At 42.2% G+C, this 25,159-nt stretch overlaps 1 protein-coding gene across 3 annotated transcripts in view; it reads right to left on the bottom strand.

Moving 5' to 3' along the window:
• Positions 1–25,159, bottom strand: part of DIP2B (disco interacting protein 2 homolog B) — a 365,089-nt gene that overhangs the window by 93,583 nt on the left and 246,347 nt on the right. For 2 of the 3 annotated variants that reach the window (XM_073613683.1, XM_073613685.1), the window contains 8 exons: positions 23,938–24,048; positions 17,721–17,844; positions 14,265–14,374; positions 12,768–12,870; positions 11,931–11,995; positions 11,499–11,592; positions 4,405–4,524; positions 2,262–2,376 (listed from right to left, as the gene is read on the bottom strand). In XM_073613683.1, coding sequence (XP_073469784.1) covers positions 2,262–2,376; positions 4,405–4,524; positions 11,499–11,592; positions 11,931–11,995; positions 12,768–12,870; positions 14,265–14,374; positions 17,721–17,844; positions 23,938–24,048 — 842 coding nt within the window. The remainder of the gene's footprint in view (positions 1–2,261; positions 2,377–4,404; positions 4,525–11,498; positions 11,593–11,930; positions 11,996–12,767; positions 12,871–14,264; positions 14,375–17,720; positions 17,845–23,937; positions 24,049–25,159) is intronic. The other variant, XM_073613684.1, reaches the window with a different exon arrangement.

The following is a 25,159-nucleotide window of genomic DNA, read 5'->3' as shown; positions in this document are numbered from 1 at the left end:
TAGAAGTTCATAGACTTTTGCCACTGTCATCAGCATGATATGTTTTATGTTTTTCTATACAAAGCATAGATGATTTCCACTATAGTTTTAGGGGCACATTGAACTATTCATATTAGTACCTACCGGCTCACATAGAAACTTAAATTGATTCTGTCACAAGAGAAATATGGGGGCTGCCACTGCAGGCTTCCTTCTGAAATGCTAAATGCCTGGCTGTGCTGACTTCAATATATCTCGGTCCCAGAAAAAGCATGCTGGAAATGTCAGAAAAGTGTCAGAGCTACTTACCTCTACATTTATTCAGGGCCAGCGAGTCAAACAGTACTGAAGTCAAAGCATCAAAGTGACAACCAGGGAATTATTATTCTCAAAGAAAAGATTAATAAAGGCAGTCTCCATTAATCTATGATGACAGCGTCCATTTAAAATCCTTATCACGGACATACACATGAACCAAGTAGGACCGGTTTAGTTGGAAGCCAGTAAGGTAGTGCTACACTATATTACCTAAAGTATTGGGACGCTTGCCTTTACACGCACTTGAACTTTATTGGCATAACAGACTTAGTCCGTAGAGCTCAATATTGAGTTGACCCACCCTGTTGCAGCTATAACAGCCTAAACTCTTCTGGGAAGGCTGTCCACAAGGATTAGGAGTGTGTCTATGGGAATGTTTGACCATTCTTCCAGAAGTACACTTGTGAGGTCAGTCACTGATGTGGACAAGAAGGCCTGACTTGCAGTCTCTGCTCTAATTATTCCCAAAGGTGTTCTATTGGGTTGAGGTCAGGACTCTGTGCAGGCCAGTCAAGTTCATCCACCCCAAACTTGCTCATCCATGTCTTTATGGACCTTGCTTTGTGCATAGGTGCACAGTCATGTTGAACAGGAAGGGGCCATCCCCAAACTGTTCCCACAAATTTGGGAGCATAAAATTTTCCAAGATTTTTTGGTATGCTGATGCCTTAAGAGTTCCCTTCACTTCACTAAGGGGCCAAGCCCAAACTCTGAAAAACAACCCCACACCATAATCCCCCGTCCAAACGATTTGGACCGGTGCACAAAGCAAGGGCCATAAAGATATGGATGAGCAAGTTTGGGGTGGAGGAACTTGACTGGCCTGCACAGAGTCCTGACCTAAACCCAACAGAACACCTTTGGGAAGAATTAGAATGAAGACTGCAAGCCAGGCCTTCTCGTCCACATCAGTGCCTGACCTTGCAAATGCGCTTCTGGAAGAATGGTCAAACATTCCCATAGACACACACCTAAACACTGTGGACAGCCTTTCCAGAAGAGTTGAAGCTGTTGTAGATGCAAGGGTTGGGTCAACTCAAAATTGAACCCTACGGACTAAGAATGGGATGCCATTAAAGTTAATGTGTGTGCAAAGGCAGGTGCTCCAATACTTTTGGTAATATAGTGTATGTTTGTGGATTGTAGGAGAATCCCGAAGTACCCATAGAAAACCCACACCAAAACGGGGAACATAAGGAATACGTGCACAGGGTTTCATTGATGGAAATCAAACCAGAATTGTAAAGCTGCCAGGCAAAAAGTGCTAACCACTTTAAGAAGAAGTAAAGCCCCATGCACATATTGTACCTATAGGTAAGCCTATAATAAAGCTTACCTATAGGTACTGTAAATATCTCTTAAACATGCACCGTTTAGGAGATATTTACTGTATATGCAGCCGATTACATCATCGGCGCATGTGCTCTGAAGGAACGACCCCCTGTGCCGTTTCTTGAGAAGCCTGTACCATGACCGGCGGCTCCTGCATGCATGCACGGGAGTGACGTCACGCAACTCCGGCCAGTCACACAGCCGGAGTCTGCGGACCCGGGAAGGAAGAAGGGCGAAGATGGATGAGGCCTCCAGCGGGGACAACGAGGGCTTCATTTGCAGGTAAATTTAACATAATGTGCTAGTATGTGATGCATACTAGCACATTATCCCTTTACTTTTGCAGGTCAGAAAAAATAAAAAAAAGTGTGACTTTACTTCCTCTTTAATCACTGTGCTGCCCAGTCCACAGGTTCATATATGACAATGTCAATGTAGTATACCGTAGACATTCAACTCAATTCAAACTACAGCCTAAGTTTGCACAACAAATTTGAGGATTCCAACATGCAACTACTAATGTATTTCAGCAAAGTAAACGTTAAAGGACTTTTTGGCATTTTAGAAACATTAGAACCACTTTAGGCAAAACGTTTTTCTGTGAAGGCTGAGCCAGCCAATGTCAACCTCACCTTCGAATGGCTACTGTCATGGCTTCTGGGGACGTGGCACATGGGCAAATTGCTTCAGGTTTCAACCCATAATTTTGAAAAAGACTCAAGAAAGCATCACAAGATGAGACAGACCCTGTAAGAAAATCCGCATAAATATGAATACTGGATGATTTAGCTATAAGACTGACCTATCAATTTGGATGAAATCCAAACTGGAGATTAAAACGGATAAAAATATAATAAAACCTATTACATACCAAAAGAGTGTCCTATGTTCTACATTCTTAGGACACCAAACTGAAACAGACTAACTTAGTATCTGTAAAGAGTGTGCTGTTCAAAGATGGAGAGTAACTTTCTTGAGGCTGATGCATAAGTTCTTTACCAAAAAAATGTTTTCAGCACAAACACGTGCATGTGGGGCTCTGACACCAAATGCAGACTAGCCCCAACACTGCACCTTAGATATTAAGGTTAGAGGGGTGCTTTCCATGAAAACAAAGCAGGCAATGGTGATACCAGTATATATATCTGTTTCTGGAACAGCCACGGGTTTACTTCCAGGTAGCCCATAGTTATGAGATTGCCATGTTAATTGTCAAAGAATGGTAAAGTTGGTTAAAATGAGGTTGACGCCTAGAGTTAAGTTGGCCATACATGGCTGGAATTTCGAGCTGTGGGTGACCCTGTCAACACCCCCTGACTCAACAAATGGTGACTTCAAAATTAAAGCAGCCGGGTGGAAAACTGTGACTGCATCCAATCAGGTGTAGTTTCTGTTCAGGTATTCAGGCAGCTGCAGGTGCTTCGGCTGTCTGAATACACTAGCCAGCCGTGTAAATTCCTCCATTCACTGTGTTTTGCATGGACGAGGGAATACAAGTGTTTATGGCTAGCATTACCTGCTGAGTAACAAACATGCATGACACGAGCGCCCAACAGGCCTGTACTGGCCATAGGGACTACCGGGAGATTCCCGGTGGGCTGATGGCTCAGTGGGCCAGTCAGGTGCAGTCCTGGAGCCGCTCCTCTCTGACAGTGAGTGATCGCAATTTCACTCCTGTCAGGAGGAGAAGCTTCCTTCCATTAGGCGTTATGCTCCCTCCAGCCTGCAGGGGGAGATAGACCAATGGCAGACTTTCCTTCCTCTCTCCCCTATCACTTGTTATCACATGACTGGAGAGAGGAACGAGAAGCTGCCTTCAAAACGGTGAGTACATGTGGGAGGGGGAGGAGAGGGAGGACACTGATGTGAAGGGCTGCTGATGGGGGCTCTCTGATGGGGACTGTGATGTGAAGTGGGCTGCTGGTGGGGACTGCTATGTGAAGTGGGCTGCTGGTGGGGACTCTGATGTGAAGGGAGCTGCTGGTGGGGACTCTGATGTGAAGGGAGCTGCTGGTGGGGACTCTGATGTGAAGGGAGCTGCTGGTGGGGACTCTGATGTGAAGGGAGCTGCTGGTGGGGACTCTGATGTAAAGTGGGCTGCTGGTGGGGACTGCTATGTGAAGTGGGCTGCTGGTGGGGACTCTGATGTGAAGGGAGCTGCTGGTGGGGACTGCTATGTGAAGTGGGCTGCTGGTGGGGACTCTGATGTAAAGTGGGCTGCTGGTGGGGACTGCTATGTGAAGTGGGCTGCTGGTGGGGACTCTCTGTGAAGGGAGCTGCTGATTGGGACACTCTGATGTAAGGGGGACGCTGTTGGGGACACTCTGATGTTGGGGACACTCTGATGTAAGGGGGACTCTGTTGGGGACACTCTGATGTAAGGGGGGCGCTGTTGGGGACACTCTGATGTAAGGGGGGCGCTGTTGGGGACACTCAAAATTAAAGTGGGCCAGTCATGAGGAAGTCAAGGGCCAAATTTGTGTCCCAGTCCAGCCCTGGCGCCCAAGTTTATGCACAGCCATTTACTAAAAAGAGTGCTTTGTATTATCACACATGATCTGAGCTGAAAGATGGGAAATGCTATCAGTGTGAGATTCTTTCCATAAAATTTTCTAGTTCCTATAATGAATTACTGACTAAAGAAAGGTCAGCAGTTTTGAAGCAGCTATTGCAAGCAAAATCCCCAAGACCGATTAGGCATGGCAGAATGCTGCTGTTGTCCTTCAAGAATACACTCTTATCATTATCATAGTACATAAATGTCATGACACATACACGGATTAGCACCATCTGTCACAATGAGCATGCGGAGTGAGGCCAAACTGATATCCTTCTGTTCTCGATGTGCGATCATTGCCCAGTGCAGGTCCCGACATTTCACTACAGCAACCCTGGCTGGAATACAAGAAATGACAAAGACTTATTCATGGCTTTATCAGTGGCCTGTCTTCATAAGCAATATCTGTTTCCTTCAATGCTTTCTTTTGCAAAATGAAAACCATAAAATTCCAGCATATCAGAAACACATCAATTAAGCAGTCATTGAGTCTAACACTCATGAACTAAAATTAAATCACTGGTGATAAAGAAACTGGAGAACTCTATTAGAGCTAGCTTCTTCCTCTTCAAGACAGTAAAGCACTAATCTAATATTTAATGAATGCTTTGTCCATGAAAATGATTTAAAACATCTGAAATATAATCCACATGTATTATTGCATTTTTGCTTTACAGCTACAAAAAACTGTACGTTGGAACCATCCTGTTACACTGCATGGCTGTCTCCAGCTCCCAAGTTCTGATGCCCTGTTAACGGGACAAGAAAATGACAGCAACAGCTCAGCCACAGCAATGTGGTTGTGGGATGAGGATGTCCCATGGGGAATCTTGGTTTCCATTACATTGATTTATGTGACCTAGCATATATGGGATTTTTTCTCACCTGGCTCAGTGGTAGATCTCAATCGTACAATGTCACACTTAAAATGCATAGATGAAAATTTGACTGATTGATCTCCTCTATCGATTTAAACAGATTGAACTGCCCTGTTAAGCCGTTTTTCTGGTAAGCCTGTGCAAAATAACTCTCCAGAGACTTCTCTGTCAACAGCCGCAAAACAATCTTCCACAACAGTATAAACAAGGGATTTCGAGCTGATGAGCACATTTTCAGAGACTGAAAAGTGCCTGTGTGTATTTAGCCATAAAAGCTTCCTTTCATTTAATGGTCACTACTGCTGCAGCATGACATACAAGTTACAATAACTGTCACTTGGTACAAAAATAATACATTCTCTAAAAGTCAGTGACACAACGTAAACAGCAACTAGATAAGCAAAGGAGACAATCGAATGATACTGAAAGTGGAACTTTATGTACGAAAAAAAAAATATTTGCAAACAGGCAGGATTTTAATGTAGAAGAAACATACAATGTCACTCCTGCATTAAAATTTCATTATCTGCCTGTATGCCCTGTACAACACAGCTCAGAGTACAAATTTCAGCAATGCCAAGATTAATGAACTTCCACATATGCGTGGGAGTGACATCATCTCAGCTGGGCCAATGAAAATGGCCGAAGATCAGTACCAGGAAGCCAATTCGGCCAAAGATGACAGGGGTCGGGAGGAACTCCAGGAGACAGCACCTCTGAAAAGAAGGTGAGCATAGTTCCGCTTTAAGTTTTCCTTTGGATTTTATTTAATCAGACTCCTCCCTCCTCCTATACAACTGTTGCAAACATTTGCTCCTTTCTGTCCTAGGCAAGTATGACCCAACCCCAGCAGCCCATAACAACATCATGCAAGGAGGCTTCTGGCACTAAATGCCACACTATGCGTGCATCAATCCTGTAAGTGCCATTAAGTATTTGACACATGGCGCATGTGCTGTGGAGTGCTGTTGTAAAAAGATAGTAGCACAGGACACGGTGTGCAGCAATGTAGCGATCAATGCTGCAAATGATGGACGGGTGAGTGTTTTTTTTTTATAGAAAACTCAGCAAACAAGGCAAGATGAAATAGTGGAAAAAAATTGTAAGGAACGAAGTTCCTTTTTTAATGGACTATTACAACTTAATGGGGTTAATAATTATAATGGTTGTATACAGCATATTAACTAATTTTTCTATTTCACATGCCTTTATTTATATTTTACTTTTCTTGTTTGCATGCAGATCAAGCTGTCCAGAAAAAGTGGCAATTAGGCCTCATGCACATGGGGCGTTAGAAAAAATGAGCTGCAAAGCCACTACCAACGCCAGGAAAAAGCGGCTGTAAAAATGTGCTTTTAGTATCTTTTTGCATTGGCGTTAATGCACGTTTTGCCGCGCTAGCTTTTAGCAGCGTTCTCTGCCTCTATTCATAATAATCAATGGATCCCTATGGGAGCCCACTGATTTGAATAGAAGTCGCACCAGAAGTCGGATCATGATGATCCGACTAGTGGCATGGCTTGTGTGCTGAGGATCTTAAAGGGGAATCCCTCGCCAAAACGAAAAAAAAAAAAAAAAAAACTGGTCTCGGGTTCCCACCTGAAGGTAGAAGCTCAAGACCCATCTCTTCTGAAGACCTATATGGACACTGGCTGCCTAAGCGCCTTGAGGCGATTTAGTTTGCATATGTAGAGCTATACAAGTTATTCATTCATTCATGAGACAATACTAGACCCTTCGGTCTGGTATGAATTGTAAGGGGAACCCCCACACAAAAAATAAAATAAAAAAAAATGGCGTGGGGTCCCCTCCAAGATACATACCAGACACTTATCCGAGCATGCAGCCCGGCAGGTCAGGAAGGGGGGGGGGGGTGAGCGAGCGCCATGCCAGGCCACATGTCCTCAACATTGTGGAGGGGGGGTGCTTTGGGCCAGGGGGGCATGTTGATGGGGACGGGGGCACCCAGAACCTGGCTCCCCACCCTATGTGAATGAGTATGGGGTACATTGTACCCCTACCCATTCACCCAAAAAAAGTGTCAACAATGAAAACACTATACAGGTTTCTAAAGTAATTTATTAAGGAAGCTCCGGCATCTCTTTTCCGATTTCTTCTCCCTCCGGTTCTCCTCCCTCCTCCGTCGCTGTTGTCTTCTGCCTCTGTCGGGTCTCCTCTCTCCGCTGTCTTCTCCCTCTGTTCTTCCTCCAATGTGGTCTCAACGCGCTCTCCCAATGTAATGCAAGGCCGCTGTGTGCTATTGCTTATACAGATATGGGGCGTGGCCACCCGGTGATGTCATTCAGAGGCCCTGCCCCTTGTGACGTCACCACCTGGTGCATGATGGGCGGTGACGTCACAAGGGGCGGGCCTCCAGATGATGTCACCGGGTGGCCCCGCCTCATGTCTATACAAGTTATATCAGACGGCGACCCTAGCATTACATCGGGAGTGCGCGTCAAGACAACATCGAAGGAAGAAAAGAGGGAGAAGACAGCGGAGAGAGTAGACCCAGCAGAGACAGAAGACAGCACAGAGAGGAGAAGAACTGGAGAGGGGGAGAAGACAGCGCAGAGAGGAGAAGAACCAAAGAGGGGGAGAAGACAGCTCAGAGAGGAGAAGAACCAAAGAGGGGGAGAAGACAGCTCAGAGAGGAGAAGAACCAAAGAGGGGGAGAAGACAGCACAGAGAGGAGAACCACCAAAGAGGGGGAGAAGACAGCACAGAGAGGAGAACCACCAAAGAGGGGGAGAAGACAGCGCAGAGAGGAGAAGAACCAAAGAGGGGGAGAAGTCATCAGCAGAGAAGGAAGAACTGGAGGATGAAGACATTGCTGGAGGGAGAAGAAACCGGAAGAGATGCTGCAGCTGCCTTAATAAATTACTTTAAAAATCTTTTCCGATAAGCCCCCTGCCCGCAGACCCCGACAACCACCTGTCAGGGTTGTCGGGAGGAGGCCCTTGTCCCCATCAACTTGGGGACAAGGTGCTTTGGGGTGGGAGGTGCAGAACCCCCCTACCCCAAAGCACCAACCCCCTCTCCATGTTGAGGGCATGTGGCCTGGTATGGTCCAGGAGGGGGGAGGCACTCGCTTATCCCCCCCATTCCTGACCTGCCGGGCTGCATGCTCAGATAAGGGTCTGGTATAGATCTTGGGGGGACCCCACACCATTTTTCTTGGCGTGGGGTTCCCCTTAAAATCCATACCAGACCTAAGGGTCTGGTATCGTCTTTGGGGGGGAACCCCACGCCACTTTTTTTTATTTAGGCGAGGGGTTCCCCTTTAAGATCCTCAGCACACAAGCAGCACTGCGGGTCGGATCATCATGATGCGAATTCTGGTGCAACTTCTATTCACATTAATGGGCTCCCATAGGGAACCACTGATTTTGAATAGAGGCATGAGAAACGATTGACGAGGCCTAACATGGCTGTATCCAGCGTTAAGCCACGTTTACAGCTCTAAGGTCGCGCCTCAGGACACGCTGGTCCTGGGGTTTTTTTGCAGCTTGAAAATGCCTATGCCACTTACAGCTCCTAAAAGCCTGTGTGTGCATGAGGCCATAGAATAACATGGAGAGGCGTTTTTATTAAGCTGCAAAAAAAATTAAATAAAAAATGTCTGATGCTGCTAAAAGCAGCTGTAAAAACACCCCGTGTGCATGAGGCTTTAATGAGTTTTCAGGGGTGGTTGCAAATGTTGCCTTTTATTCATATATATTTTAGGCCTGTTTTCCAAAAGAAAAAAAAAATCCTTTACAAAGTAAAATTAAAATGAAGTTCAAAATGTAATTTCAAACAATTAGACTACTTAGTCCACAACATAATAATCATGCTGCACAATTTGACTGTAGAACAAATAGCATTGTCAAAATTACAGAAAGCGGAAAAATAAAGAATATGTTGCCAGCACCAACAGATAATAAAACCATGTTACAGGAGGACTGTAGAAGAAAAACCCTGCTGTGCTAATGCAAGTGACAAACAGCAGTATATGTGTACATTTTTTTGCCCATAGTACCATTTTACAATACATTAAGCAGGGAACTGTACAGCTTATTTTCTCATGATTGTATTTGATAAATAGGTATACAGCTCTCCAGTAGCTTTAGTTAATTGTATGTTAGACCAGTGGTCATCAACCCTGTCCTCAGGGCCCACTAACAGGCCAGGTTTGCAAGATAACTGAAATACATCACAGGTGATATGATTTTCTGCTCAGTGATTGGAGTATTCTAGTCTGCATCTCCCCAATGTAATACATAAAACCTGGCCTGTTAGTGAGCCCTGAGGACAGGGTTGATGACCACTGTGTTAGACAACACAATCAACATTCTCACTGAACAGCTGCTGCTATACCCAAGTCAACAACAGGACTTTGATTTTTTTCTATGAAAATTCTATAGGCAGAATGCTGTTCATAGATTTTCACTGAGTAACAATCAATGTGTTTAAAGAAATCGTAAGAAAACTTATGTGTGGGCAAAGCACAAAGGTAATCCCAAACTATATGTAGAACCAAGGTTTATAAAACAAATGAATAAAGTTAATAATATTAAATTAATGATAGTGAAAAATTAAACCGACATTGCTTTACGCTTATCCACTTTTGGCTGTTTAATTTTTGTTCAGAAGAATGCAAAATGAGAAAGTAAAGCCTGCCAGACGGTTCTAATCTCAGCCGATTCAGCAGGGACCGACCGAGATTCCAACCAAGTACGGACAGGCTAATTGTACAACCATGTTGTACAATGTTTGTTTTGTAATTCAATTTTGAGTCCAATAAACAATCTTTTTTGATAGCATACTGCCTGTCTGGGGGGAACTTTCCCAGTTTTCTTTGCATATTTTGGTTCTTCGGTATGGTGATCCACACTCATTTGTGGAATAGCAGATGCAATATGAGTCCTCCAGGGATTCCCCTAAACTAGGGTGTGTCACCCAACTCCTTCTTCAGCTAATTGTACAACAAGCTTGTTGGATGTTTCATGGGAATATTGACAGCGGCTATAGCCTCTAGAAATAATCACAGTGTTCTCCCAGCCGCGATGGCTCCCCCCCGCCTGGAGAACACAATAGCTTAGCTGGAGGGATTACCCCATCAACACCGACTGTGTTGATGAAAGAATCAAGCAATCTTCTTTCCTGAAACCCATGGCTGCAGGAAAGAAAATGGGACCAACTACGGCCGGCTTAAGAACACCCCTGTTGAAGTAGGAGGACAGAGTGCTGAAGACTAATAGGAACAGAGACAGCAACTATGGCGGGAGCATTAGACTGCTGGACTCCCCAAAGAGAAGAGAACACAGAGGAAGTGCAGCCAAAATATTCTATAATATATACATATATAATATAAATATAAAATAATCAGCACAAGCGACATAACTTACAGTCAGTAGGATATGCTCCTTGTGTTGATGTATCTTCTATTAGGTGAAATTTTCCTCCCACCATGCCCCCTACCTCGTAATCTTATGGTGCAGCGGGAGTTAACAGAACTAAGGGGCTGTCATAGGTTCTTAACTGCGGCAGTGGGACTGTAGTCCTTAATGAAGCACAAATTTGTTGAGGTTACTGCACTTTTAGTCCATTATTACTTCCTTCAGCTCCATAGCTGGAAACCTGTACCTTGGTACAGACTGGTGGCTGGTTGTAATGATCGCAGTTACAGACCAACTGATCCCAGCTGCAATGCTTTGCAAGCTTAAATGCTAAAATATTAAATGCTCATATTCGGGTGCATTTATTTATTTTTTCAAAAGGTGGAATTCTCCTTTGGCCCCGGTTCACACTGCCGCGACTTGTCATGCGACTTGAGAGTTCAAAGTCACATGACAAGTCGCACCCCATGAATGGCAATGGAACCATTCTAATCGGTGCAACTCAAGTCGCTCCGACGTAAAAAAAGGTTCCTGCACTACTTTGGTGCGACTACACCACGACTTGCATTGACTTCTGTTGAAGTAAAATGCAAGCCACGGTGAAGGCTTTGAAGCCGCGCTAGTGTGGACCAAGCCTTAGTGCCATGTCACATGGGGGGCGGTATGCTGCTAGCAACAAAATTACCAGATGCCAATTTGTCTTCTGTGTTGGGGAGATTTTAACTTTCTTCTTGTTTCTTGGGAAATCAGTAATTGGGACAAGAAGTGAAGAAAATTTGCTTCAAAGTGTCACAAACAAAAAAAGAGCTGAGAGAATGTCTAACCGTTGTCCACAGTAAAAAAAAAGTTTTTATTATTGTAAGTGTTCATTCTCCCTCATTACTGGTCACAAGTTTTGCAAACTATAGAAACAGTATGGGGATACAGTATGTACCAGTTATAACCCTTTCCTTACTTAAAAAGAAAAAGTTTTGCGTAGATATAAATGCTTTTCCTATACTAAACCTGAGAAGTAACCTATATGCATAAACCTTTGTGTCTATAGTATGTTACCTTTATGTGCATGGACACGCTGCACCCAAGATAAAGGGCAGGCTTTCATCACAGAGTATGGAACACTGAATGTGTGCATCTTGTTTACTACATTCTGGAAAAGAAAAGACATTATATTACAGTCAGCTGATTCTAGCAGTGCAAACCAGTTGCTGTAGTATTGAAAGTCATGGTAAGGAGGGAAAATAATTTATACAGTACCTGTCTTGATTACAGCAAATAAAAGGTAACTGTGATGTGCAAAGTGTAGTACTCCCAGGAACCCTATTGCAGTTTATTGTGGTCACATAAGCTACATATGTGATCAGGTCTCATCGCCTAATTCGAATTATTGCACTTTGCATAATATAACTACTATTTGCACTGCTTATCATACAAGTCAGTCATTGTACATCTAAAGTATAGATTTCACCATCTACTAACTGCTCTTACCGTTATCATGCCATGCCATAGGCCAGCATCTCTCTTGAAATCCAGCACATTTACCATAGTTTCACCTAAAGGTAAAAATAAATATATTACCTAATGCAGTTGTCTTATCAGTATATATACTGTACTTTGTCATTTCTGAGTAGGCTAGTTGTATTAGGGGCTGTGGCTTCTAGGGACTGGCCTCCAGTTATTGTGCCTAGAGTCCAGTGGTTTATGAATAAGAGGAGCAGTGTCCCTCAATTGACAATAGAGAAAACCTATATTACTTTTTACACTTGTCTAATCGGTATATATTATGTAGTATTGAGAATATGATATCAGCATGATAAAATATATACCTGGTTATTTATAACAATGGTGGAAAAGAAAAAAGTGAGAGGCAAAAGTGAGAAGGGGCACTTTCTTTCATTACTGTTCACACTTGCACATTTCCCTGCAGTGAAACACTTGCCTTGTATCACATAAGAATCAATTTCAAGTGGAAAGCCCTTTCATTATTATGAGGAAAGTTCAAAATTATGTGCTGCAGCTCACTGCAGGCGTAACAAAATAGGACATGCAGCACTTCCGTGCATTAACACGTTAAAGTGTGTGCCCACAGGAATGAATGAATCTAAAAACCAATGCAGTAATGTACAAAACAAGGAAGAAGTTCAATTACAATTTCAAAACTCTTATGGACATCATCTTTTCACTCCCCATCATTTTATAGAACTAAAAGTAAAAACCTTCTCATTATAATCAGACAGCAGTATCCAGAATCGGCAAGTAAGGGCAGCCCATAAGGATATGTATTTAGATAAACCACAAGTGTCATTTAATTATACAATTACTCACCTTCTGTATAGTTACAGGCCTGCGAAACAGCTTGACAATGAGAAAGCATTGCTATTCGTGAAACAGTGACCCCCATAACGCTGCCTTCCTTACTGGTCTTGTACTGAAAAAATGTGTCAATTAGTCCACAACGACCAAATAAACAGAATTAAGTTGTACTTTGAAACTGTGGGGTCGATTTACTAAAACTGGAGAATGCAAACTCTGGTGCAGCTCTGCATGGTAGCCAAACAGCTTCTAACGTCAGCTTGTTCAGTTAAGCTTTAATAAAAAAAACCTGGAAGCGGATTGGTTTCTATATAGAGCTGCACCAGATTTTGCACTCTCCAGTTTTAGTATATCAACCCACGTGTGTTTACATTTCTTGGCTATCACTGTTACTCTGCCATAAAGCTTGTATGACTTAAGCTGGCCATGCACATATAGTTGAAGGAATAAAGGCCACATGGAGGAATCTACCAGATCCTCCATCCACATCATAGATGAATGAATCTCCTGCTGCAGCTATTATGTTTTGACAGCTGACCCCACCAGCTGTCAAATTACCAAAACAGTGCCTGCCATCTAAATAGATGTAGTCACCGTTCAATAATTTTCCACCCAGCTTCTTCAATATTCCAGCTGAAGGATGTGGGGCTGTAGGCGGCCAACAGGGTCAACCACTAAGAATTTCAGTTGGTACATTAGATCTGTGTATACCCAGTTTAACTCCTTCCAACCACAATTTACCTAAAAGCCCTATCACCCATCAGAATCATTTTCTACTGTTTCTATGATAAAAAGCAATATATCCAAGCACTGAAATGTTCAATAATATCTTCATATTTTGGATTACCACTTTAAATAATCTACTACGTTATTTATAAAGATTGCTAGCTGTTATTTTCTCTGATTAACAGTGTTGGTTATGCTACATGTGAGTAAAATTAAAGGCTAAGCTCACCTTTAGAAGCATGTTACATGCCACACCCATAGTTAGGGTGTAACATGCTCCTATACACCCACCTTCCACCGCCAGCCCTCCCTGCTCCACTGTCACAATTTGAAAATAGCGTGGCTGTGCCGGGATACGCCCATACAGTTGCACCCTTCATTCATTTCCGGTGTATAAATTAACTATAAGTACTTTCGGCCGCTGCGGCAGATAGCTTGTAGTTCTCAATGAACTGCAAGGGAGCTAGTAAGTAGTTGTCTGCCTGTACGGGAGGTAGGGGCAGACAGCTGACAGAGTCTGCAGGGTCATGGAATTGCACCCATGATTTGCTGATTGCAGGTGCAATGCTTTACAGGCTGCAGTGTAAAAAAAAAAAAAAAAAAATATATATATATATATATATATATATATATATATATATCCCTTTTGTGTCTATATATATATATATATATATATATATCCTACAAAAATATGTGCATTTATTTATTTTTTTGAAAGGTGAACTTATCCTTTAAATTAGGAATATACTTTCTAATAACTTTCATCATAAGATCCCCTCCTACCTCAATGTAGGCAGGTTCTGTGCCTGCTGCTGTGATATGTGGTTGCCAATCCTTTGGTGCCTTGGTCAGGTATCTGGAGTCAGTCACAACCCACTTGAGTTTTGGCCATCCTAGCAAGAAAGAATAAGAGAATAATACAAATTTTACTTAAGTGTGTTCGAATTGTATATACAGATTTTGTGGTCCCCTACTGTTCCTAGGGCTGGGTACACACGGGCCAAAAGTGGGCTGAAAATGGGCTCAGCAGGAATCCGATGGCTTTCGGCCCATGTGCACAGCCCCCTGACCGGCTTCTCTCGAAAAAGCATGCTGGAAAACCAGCATCAGATCAGCACTTGCAGCCAATGGCTGCAAGCACTAATCCGTGTATTCTGACGAGGGGCAGTCCCCCTGTCAGGGTACAATGGCTCAGCGGAGGAGATCACCACACTAACATCGCTTGTGTAAGTACGGCAATCTATACTTTTTTTTCCAATTCAGCCCACTTGGTTGAACGAAACAAAACTTAAAAGTGTGTACCCCACAAAAGTGACTTACCAGATCCGTTTTGTGTCTATATGCTTTTCTGTTTAAATTATTTTTATTAAGTTTATACACATATAAAACATTCCACATCATTTCAAGGACAAATATACAAAACATTCAACGAAAAAAAACACAAAAACACAACACTGGGTCTATCCCATAACATACTCCTTTCAGAAGACCAGATTTTCCATAGTTCTCAGGGAAAGTGAAGAATCCCAAAAAAGGAAACATTTTTAAAAGTTAAAAATATTCCACCATATCCCCCTCACAAAGAAAAAATAAGAACCCCCTCCCCCCGAAACAACCCCCACACCCCCCCCCTCCCAACATATATAATTGAATAACGTGAACACACCAATCCCCCTCGCTCAATCTGTTTACCTTTACCCAGTTGTGTATTGGTGAATAATATCCCCTTCCTCCTACCTGTAATATTTAAATCCCCAGAAAAAAAAAAAAAATTCCCTTTATAAATCCGTGACCTTTCCCAACCCTTTTTATTTATTTTGGGGGGAGGAGAGAAACCATCTCTCTCCCGCCATTACAATCTCCTCTAAAAATTGTGACCTATTCCCTACCCTTATATATTTATTTATGTGGAGGAGAGAGTCTCATCTCTCTACCACCCTTTCAAATCGTATATTTCTATCCTGTGTCAAAGGAGAAAAAAAAAAAGGGGGGGTCCTCTAGATACTGCCCTTACTCCCCTTGTAACTCGCATAAACCAGAGATCCAACCAGCTCTTCCAAGTAGTAACAAATCTCATTTCAGAGTCATTTTGCAAATGTATAACTTCTTCCATAAGCCTTATTCTACCTACCTCCCTAAACCAATCCTTTATCATCGGTATTTCCTTTGATTTCCATTGCTTTGGAATTAATGCCTTCGCTGCATTCAACAAAATTGGAGTGATTGCTGCACTATATTTCTTCCTAGGGCCTTCCATCGCATGAAACAAGCATTGCCAAGGGTCAAGTCTAATTTCAGTCCCACTAATCATTTTAATTAAATTTAATACCTCCGCCCAATATGGCTGGATCAGATTACACTGTCACCATATATGTGCGTGGGAGCCAACCTCCCCACATTCCCTCCAACATAGAGGTGATACATTGGGGTTCATTCTATACAGTTTTAATGGGACATAATACCATTTAATTAATAATTTATATCTTTTGTCCTTGTGTCCATTGAAGTGGAGTGAATATAATTCAGAACTTTACTTTTCATTGTTGCAGACAATTCTGGTTCAATTCTATTTCCCAGCTCTCCAAAAGGACACTTGGACTCACCTTCTAGATCAAGGATCCTCAAACTACGGCCCTCCAGCTGTTGTGGAACTACACATCCCATGAGGCATTGTCAAACTCTGACATTCACAGACATGACTAGGCATGATGGGAATTGTAGTTCCTGAACAACAGGAGGGCCATAGTTTGAAGACCCCTGTTCTAGATCATCAACATCTTATATATACTAGAAATGCCTTGTGTATTTTTTCCCACCCGGTCAATTAATCTTTCCCATTTAGCTTTTCTAAATATAGATGCATTCGAAATACTAACACCCCCTTCACATCCTGGGAATTCAAACTGCATGCAGCTCAGTGCATTTTACACATACATTTTTATTGCTTGGACATTTTTTCATTTCTTTGCAAAAAAAAAAAAAAAATCCTGTGTTCATTTCTATGGGTCTGAAATCATGGGACACATCTACAGAAAATAATTTGTTTCACCAGATTACTTTTTCATACGGTGAAGTGAGCTGTACCATTGGCATTCTAACACTGAGACATTAAACACTGAGCTGTAGCACTGACATCTAAACATTGAGATACTCACTGCTATACATTTTCTAATGAATCAGGCTTATCCAGTAAGATGGTGCAAAGTGGTACTGCATAGTTTAGTAACCCAGAGCAACCACTATTCACTTAGAATGAGCTCCAACATATAGACTGCACAAAGCCTTTAAAGGGCAACTCCACTTTCGTAAAGAAAAAAACATTCCCCTCTGGGTGATCAATGTACATTGTATTTGTGTCAGATTGCTACCTTTTGTTGCACTGAAAGAAAAGCGGTTTGTCTGTGTCAATGTGTCTATTCAATGGGAGTGACTTTTTCATTATCAGCTGATTCTTGTGACATTAACCAGTGAGAGTGTTTGCTGCAGATGATATCTAAAATCTGACTTTTATCTTAGTGTAGACTTTTGGTAAAATCAGTGAACCAATCATACAAGCAAAAAAATTAAATTTCTGGGGGGCATTCTGTGTACCAACTGTGTATAGAACACCTTCAGATTGCCATATTGCATTGAATTTTAAAGGAACTTATAGCGCTGCAGATTAAAAAGGAAAGGTCATTGTTAATAACATTCAATTACAACGTGACTTGTGTAGCAATTGCATATGCTATATTTTTTTTCCCACGAAAGTGGAGGTTCCCCCTTAACTTTTCACCTATACTACGAACATGAAAAAGATGTGGCCAGTACAAATAGAAGGTCTGCTTTTTAAAAGTGGAACAAACATACAGTAGGACTGCTGTCTAGAGCAACCAATCAGGTTTAATTTCTTTCACACTTACATTGAGATAGTGATTTATATGCGCAACAGCTACACTTTGCTCAGAGTAGACTCTTCTACTATGATTGAAGTCGTCAGTTTGGATTTCTATGCTTTTCCTGTACTGTGCTCACACTAAAAAGAACAAGCATCTTTCTTGCCCCTCTAACTGAAGCTAAAAAAACATGCAGTTGTTATGGTCATAAAATGGTCTTTAGCTCACTTTTTGACATGACAAATAATTTGGTTTTCCTCTTCTGAAATAGTTGGATTATTGTAAATTTATCATTTTAAAATGCAATAGGTTCTAAATTATATTTAAATGAATAAATCAGAAGCAGAGAAATGTAGTGGCGTACCCTTGAATTGCACAATTTCTCCATTCTGTGTTTTTGGCAGTCCTTTTAAGCAAACCTCAGTGGTAAGAGCAAGCTTCACACCACAGCTTCCCAGCAGGAACCCAATCTGATGTCCACCAGCATCCTGTTTATGAAGAAGAATGTAGGATGAAACTGTTTTACTAAAAGAAACACACTGTACCAATGTTAATAGGATTTATTTACTGGGTTTTTAGTCTGCCTGTAATTTCGTTTGATAAAGTTCTATGAGCTGGACATGCAGAGGAAAGATTATAATAAAAAATTGTAAACAAATAACTAAAAAGTCAGTTCTCAAAAAAAAGTAAGTTTGTAAAAAATAAAATATACTCAAGGGAAGAGATCACCAACCACCAAGAGCGTTAGTTGGTACATGAAAAAGTTAAAATTGAAAATCAAAATTGACATTCTGAAGAACATGAATGATTCATTGAGTAGACCAAGTGCCAATTAAACATCTTTAGCAGACTAAGATGAGACAAGTCATCGAATAAATAAATATAATTTGAAAAATATTAGACATTAAAGTTGTTCTAAAATCAAAAGGACTTTCTTTAGGCTGGGTTTACACTATTGTGAATTGGATGCGGGTTTCCCCACATCCAATTCGCATAGCAGGAGAATGTGACCGGCTCTCTATGGAGTCGGTTCACACATCTCCAGAGCAGCTCCAGTGCAAATTGCACAGGAGCTCTGTGCGTCTTTTGGTACATTTCAGATCTGAATTTAGCCAAAAATTCAGTCTGAAATCGGACCTGAACCAGTGAATGGAGACGCACCGAACCCCAGCTGTAAACCGTTCCATTCCTCAGTGTGAACCCAGCCTTAACCTAATGCATTCTATGCATTAAGGTAAAAAAAAAAAAAAAAATGAAAAAAACATTTCCATGCTCGTTTCTCCCCCTCCCCACTAAATACTTACCCGAGTCCTGTATTGATCCAGTGTTGTGCTCATCTACAGGTCTTCTCTCCTCCCTCTACTATCTCACAGGCTTGGCTGAGAGCAGCATTGGCTCCTGCCACTCAAATCTAGTGAGGAGGGAGCAGGTGGGGGGGGCAGCACCGAGCCACACTGTGTGCGTCATTGGATGCACACAGCTGAGCTTGGGAGTGAGCCAGCACGTATGCCACCATAGAAGCAGCTTCCTTTAGTGGCCCCAGAGAGGAGGTTCGGGGCTACTCTGTGCAATACCACTGAATATGTTTTTTTAGTTTTGGGGAAAAATATTACCTTACAACTGTTTAAAAGCGTCTTCTTTTTTTGGGGGGGGGGGGGGGGCAAACAGATTCTGTTCCCTTAAAGCTTGTTATATGACACAGTGTCATGTGCTGTGTCATTTGGCCCCCTGTATCACCTGTAATACCTGTCTGATCCTGCCAGTTTCTACCTTTCCCCTGTACGCTGACTCCGATCGATCAGGGCTGCTGAGCTCTGACACCGGGGTCAGTATGTGCCTCCAGCATACGCAGCCCTGCTCTCTGTCTCCTCTCCCCCCTCCCCTCGCTGGGTGTCTGCTTGTGTCAGCACCCCCCCCCCCCTCTCATAATCAACATTAAAAGCCCCCATATCCTCTTTATTTGAACAAGAAGTTCCCCTGTGTCTGTGTTATATAATAAATATGGTTATGTGTACTGATAATTCAGCGTCTTCCTGCAATCATGTGATTCCTCCGCCCCGCCCCCCCCTCTCTCTCCTCCCTGGCTGACATCAGCGACAGTGCTCGGCCCCGTCCACTTAAACTGTCAGCCGGGCAGAGGAGAGGAGAGAGAAGGCAACTGATCACAGGAAGACACTTTCCTATCAGTACAGATAAGCATATTAATGATATAACACAGACCCTGAACTTATAGTTATAATACAGAGGGGATAGGAGTACTACTTTAATTATTTAGGGCGCACTACCAGAAAAACTTTTAAGCCTAAGTCCAGCGATAAAAATTGTGGGGGAAGATTACAGCCTGTAGTGGGTTTTACTGTTATCTGGGGCTCCATAAGATAAATTTACCCTCAATTACTATCGGGGTGACAACCTGACAGGAATTTTTTTTTTTTCTTGTAAAGTAGGAGAAGGCAAGAACCCCTTAGAACTTTTGATTGCGGTCTGTGTCCTGGCTGCTGATTTTCCCTCATTTCCTGTCTGGTAACCTATTGTCAATGAGAAGGGAATAATGGAAAAGCTCTCTAACAAAGTCCAGGATAGCAGCAAAAACACAATAGGGGTTGTAATCTTTTCCATTCTAATACAAAAAAAATGTTTGGCTGGACATATCCTTTAATAAAATAAAATGATGAGAGGTGACAGTTTTGTACAAATCTGACAGCTAAATAAACACTAGTGAATGTGCTCAATGTGCTGATGGGTGTGTGGGTGCATTGTCTTGTCACAAAGTAGTGTGAGAGCTAATAAAATGACAATATATGAAACATTTATGTAGCTGCTATGAAGTGTCTTTTTTCTTCTAGATGCCTGAAAGCTATTTGACAAATTTAGTTTAAGGTGTGCTATAAACTGGCAAGCACCACACCTTCAAAGTGATTGCTTAGTGCCATTACTCTCAACTGCCTGAGCCATTACCTTCAGCACGTTTGTGAAAGGCATATGTCCTTTTCGGATTGAAAAAAGGGTGATTGACAATTGCAAAAAACATTTCCAGCAACAGTTAATTTAATAATCTTTTTACAATAAGCTGTGCTTCATTTGCTTTACTTCCCAGTATAAGCAATAAGCCGCAAACTGTCATTTTCCACTATACTGCTGATTCTAATTACTAGTGTTTAGTAGCACAGTTCTCATTTTAGACAATTTTAAAAAATCGACTGGATGTTAATGACTAGACTGTTAATGACTGACAGATGATGGAAACTTGAGTTTTCAGTTAAAGCACAGTTTATGAAGACCTGCGCACCAAACAATTTCAACACTTTGCTAACATTGACCCTGGATGGCAGCACACCTAGGTCAGAGGCAGTGGAGGCCCGTCCGTTGGGGTGCAGGGGCGCCACCCCCCTAATCTAAATGCAGGGCACCGGACGCATGGATTTCAACTGGGGTTTATTTTGAAGCATGATTAGAGCCTGAGGCTGCAATTGGCTAAAAAAAAAAATAGGTGGGCTCGGGGCACAGAGCACTGCGCCCTGAGCCCACCCAGTTGTGTGATTGTCCTCCGGATTCTCCTACCGGCCAATCAGGAAGCAGGTCCTGAGAACCGATTGGCCAGGGAGTCTTAGGCCAATCATGTCTCAGGACACACCTCCTGTTCAGCCGGGGGGAGTAACAACGGCCCAGCTCTTACTTCCCCTGCCTCCTAAGTTAAGGTCAGTAACCTGGGGAGGGGGCTGGATCCCCGCTGTATTCTCGTAATCTAACGCCGGGGGTGGGGGATGCTTGCGGCGATCACCGCCTTCCCGTCTGCCTCCCGCGGGGGGATGGGTGCTTGCAGCGATCGCCGCCTACCTGTCCTCCTTCTGCGTGGGGGGGGGTGTGTGTGTGCTTGGGGCGGTTACGAGGTGTTCATTTGCCGCGCCGCCCCCCCCCCCCGAAATATTTAGCACCAGCTGCTACTGGTCAGAGGACTGATCATCTCAAAACTTAAGGCATGTCTCACGCAGGCTTCAGCTGGTATAAGAGCAATGTGAACAGTAAGCTTTCACAAAGCATTTTCAGAGCTTTAAGCAAGCTTTGTTGAAGCTTTTAAAGCATCCTTCAGCTCCTTTTTGCAAATGTTGAACATAGATCTTAATGGGACCACCTGAAGCTTGTTGAAAGCCTGCTAGCAGTTTGTTTAATGTGACAACCAGCACTCCCATTAAGAGCTGTGTATAACATTTCCAAACAGGAGCTGATGGTGTTTTAAATGCTTAAAGAAAGCTGCTTGAAGCTTGCCAAAACTTTTCAAAAGCTTTCTGAAAGTTTCATAAAAGCTTGCTGTTCACACTGCCCATCCAAAACTGGCCTTAGACTATCAAGATCTCTCTCCCGCCCAATATGCAGGTCCACTTTTCACCATTTATCAGCCATTTCCCAATAAGTAGTGCGGGAGCATCTATGTTCAGCCAGCAGTAACCAATTTCATCCCCAACAGCAGCAACTCAAAAAAGGTCTCTGCTGCTATTATCCAAACAATATACAGTGAGATAATGTGAAGTAGTTGCTCACATCAACTGAAATCAGGCCTCTGTGTCAACAGGTCTTTTTTTTTTTTTTTTTAACACAGCCCAAGGAACAATTGTTGGCAGCACTGTGGCAGACAGGGTTATTAAGTCTGCATAGTTTAGGACTGCCTGAATATGTGAAATTGTTGCTAAACAGTGATATGCAGAGGGCAAAGGGCCATGTAGCATTGATGTAAATGGAGCAAACAGTATGATAATAATAATAGGAAATTAGAGGCCATTTTACTTTTTCATTCTGGATTTCAGCCCAGGTAAATTACTCACCTTACCTCAAGGCAGGGACACCTCTCATTTCCAAAATGTTACTTTTTTTACAATTTTAAATTCAACCAAATGGTTATTTCAGTTGTGAGTACATTGCAATGGGTTGAACTGGGCAGAATCTCTATTTATTAAGGGCTCCAGGAGTAAAGGTATCCCTAATAAAAGATCCCAACTTTGCATCTGGCCATAGCTATTACAAAGACAGAGTAATGTCAAGTAAATTAAGTGCTACAACAAATGTGAAACACCCTCATAGTGCAGAAGAACTAGAAAATATGATGTGTAGAAGATGTTTGCACCTACTTGCATTCACCCAAGTTAAACACCAGTTGGCCTGATGCTGTAACGTATATGTATATATACAAACATCTACACATAGAAGTTAAATAACCATTGAAAGTGACCAATAAAATGTTGAGTCTGTTAAAAAGTGATAATTTTAATATAGGTCATTATTAAATTGATCGGTCTAATATAAAGCCAATATCTAGCGCCTACTGCACAAGCTCCACTTAAGCCAATTCGTGTCCTAAGGATTGTGAGCCCACAGTATGTCTCAACATAGCAATGTAAGGCTGGGTCAGTCTGAAAGAAAATAATTTAACAGACTACCCCCCCCCCCCCCCCTCCATGCTATTATAGTGCTGATGGCAGGATCTCCCACTAGAACTACTGTATCCTGACAGACACAGAGTACCCCAAAGGTAACTGCATCTGATTGGATGCAGCCCCTTATCGGCTAACAAATTTACGCCCTGCTGTTTGACTTTCTTAGGGATCTTTCACATGGGTGGACTCTAACAGCACGTCGACGGGGGATCTATCTGCTGATCCCGCTGAGCAGGCGGATGACAGATCCATGTCTGCTCCGCTTACATAGACTTTACTTTAAACTTTACTGGCGAGCAGATTTAAACAGACTGCCTGTGCCTCTGTCATCCAACAGAAGGATGGGGAACGGATCGCCCCCATCCGTCTGTTTTTAGAGGATAGGATGTTGGCAGGTGTAAAACGGACACCCGCTGCTCCACAGAGGGCAATGGTCCAATTGGGTCTGCCTAAAAAACTGACAGGGGGACTCGATGGGTCCGCTAGTGTGAAAGGGGATAAATCAAAGCATGCCGGGCAGAAAGTGGCGGACGAAATTCATACAGTGCATACCCAGCTTAAGAGAGGGCAACTAAAAATGTTTGTAAATCTTATAATCAGGCCGTGGAATGATCCCACTAGAATTGTTCAAGTTATGTCCAGCCATGAAGAGGGCTGAGGTATAACTTCCAAGATAGAATATATCTTAATTAGTGTGGAAATGCTTTGGATATTTCCAGAGAGAAAGTGTATAATCAAGAAATAAGTCATCTCAATTAACGTGCTCAGTGACCCTGAAAACCCCTACTAGGACCAGATGAATAAAAATGAGAGAATATAGTAGGTCATTTATTATTCTTGTAAAACCAACTTGTTAGCTTTTTAGAGCCTAAAATGCTGTGCATTTATGTAATAATTTCTGCGTGCACTTAGCTTTACAGTAATGACAAGGTTCAGACTAGATTATATAGTCAATTATTCAAGAAAATGACATGAACATAAATAATGAATGCACTTCCTTTGTGTTCATTTCATTTATTCTTGTGCTGGAATTACAATTTAGGTACAATTACTGGCAAAACGTAAATGGCCAGGGATGGCTGCTTTTCATTTGCCATCAAGAGACGGATGGCCTAAGAGATGGCCCAACATAACTCTACATTTTATCGTTACCTTTCTTGTAAGAGGTACCTCAATCGGCACTGGGATAACTTCTGCCAGCAGACAGCCATAAAATGCTACCATAAACATGACTGGATCATTATTGGGATAAACCAGGGCAACCTGAAAGAAAGCCATGCATAATATTAATGTTCAAAGCGGGTTCATACAAGTGTGTAATTCAATATATCCAGTTCTAATAAAAGATACAACTATAATGGCACAATTTTTTTTCAAGGAACATGTGGCACCATACAAAGTTAGAGCTTAAATTTACCAATGCAATTTACCTATGGACCTTATATGAAGATTAGTTTGTGCTTAGTTCTGTTAAATGATTGGCTATAGAGAAACACTGAAGACAAGACCAAACACAATGCAACAGAACAGGAATCCTCTTACACTTGGTGCACAGAAAGTCTGACATGACCATGTTACCCAACACCAGGAAATGGGGTGTATATAAAGTTCAGTTGTACACAAACATATCTATTTTGGCAACTCCAGTAGATGCCATTATCACCACCACCTATCTTTTACCACTCCGGCAGTTTATAAAATTATTACTGAGTGTTCATGTTCTTTTACAGCTTAAAAAAAACAGCTGAGGAACAAACAGGCTAGTGTTCAAAAATTCCATCACTCTCCTAATTAGAGAAAAATCTTAGGAGCTATTATTGAGAATCTGTCAAAAAACAGCTGCTGGTATAAAGTCTAGGCACCTAGAAGTTCACACACCTGTAGAAAGCTCCAATACCCAGCTTTTACCATCAAATCATAATGACAGAAAAAACCTTGCCCAATGCTTTCCTGCCTCCTGTACATACCTACTGGTCATAGTGATGAGCCAAAAGGAATGTGTGGAAGAGAGAGGTAGCGGAAGCTACAATAGCCAAGAACTTGGCCTATAAATGCAGGGTACAGAGGCTACAAGTGAATATAGTAATGTGCAAACCAAATAACTAATAGATATAAATAAAGCTGAGTAGCTGCCAGCATGAAAAAGGTGTTCCCACACAGTGATAGTTGAATAAAGATATATGTGGCGCTCACTTAATGAGCAATGACATCTAAATATATTTAAATTGATAAGCCCTGGTTCACACTGAAGCATTTTGACACGTGATTTGACCTTTTATATATTGCATTGTAAACATTGTAGCACCTTATTGTGCGTGAAGATTACATTATTGGAATTTTGTTGCACTTCTGCATTTTGTAGTTTGCACTTTAT

This window comes from Aquarana catesbeiana, linkage group LG02 (assembly GCF_042186555.1).
Source record: "Aquarana catesbeiana isolate 2022-GZ linkage group LG02, ASM4218655v1, whole genome shotgun sequence".
Classification (NCBI taxonomy): domain Eukaryota; kingdom Metazoa; phylum Chordata; class Amphibia; order Anura; family Ranidae; genus Aquarana; species Aquarana catesbeiana.
This window is presented reverse-complemented; position numbering and strand designations above follow the sequence as displayed.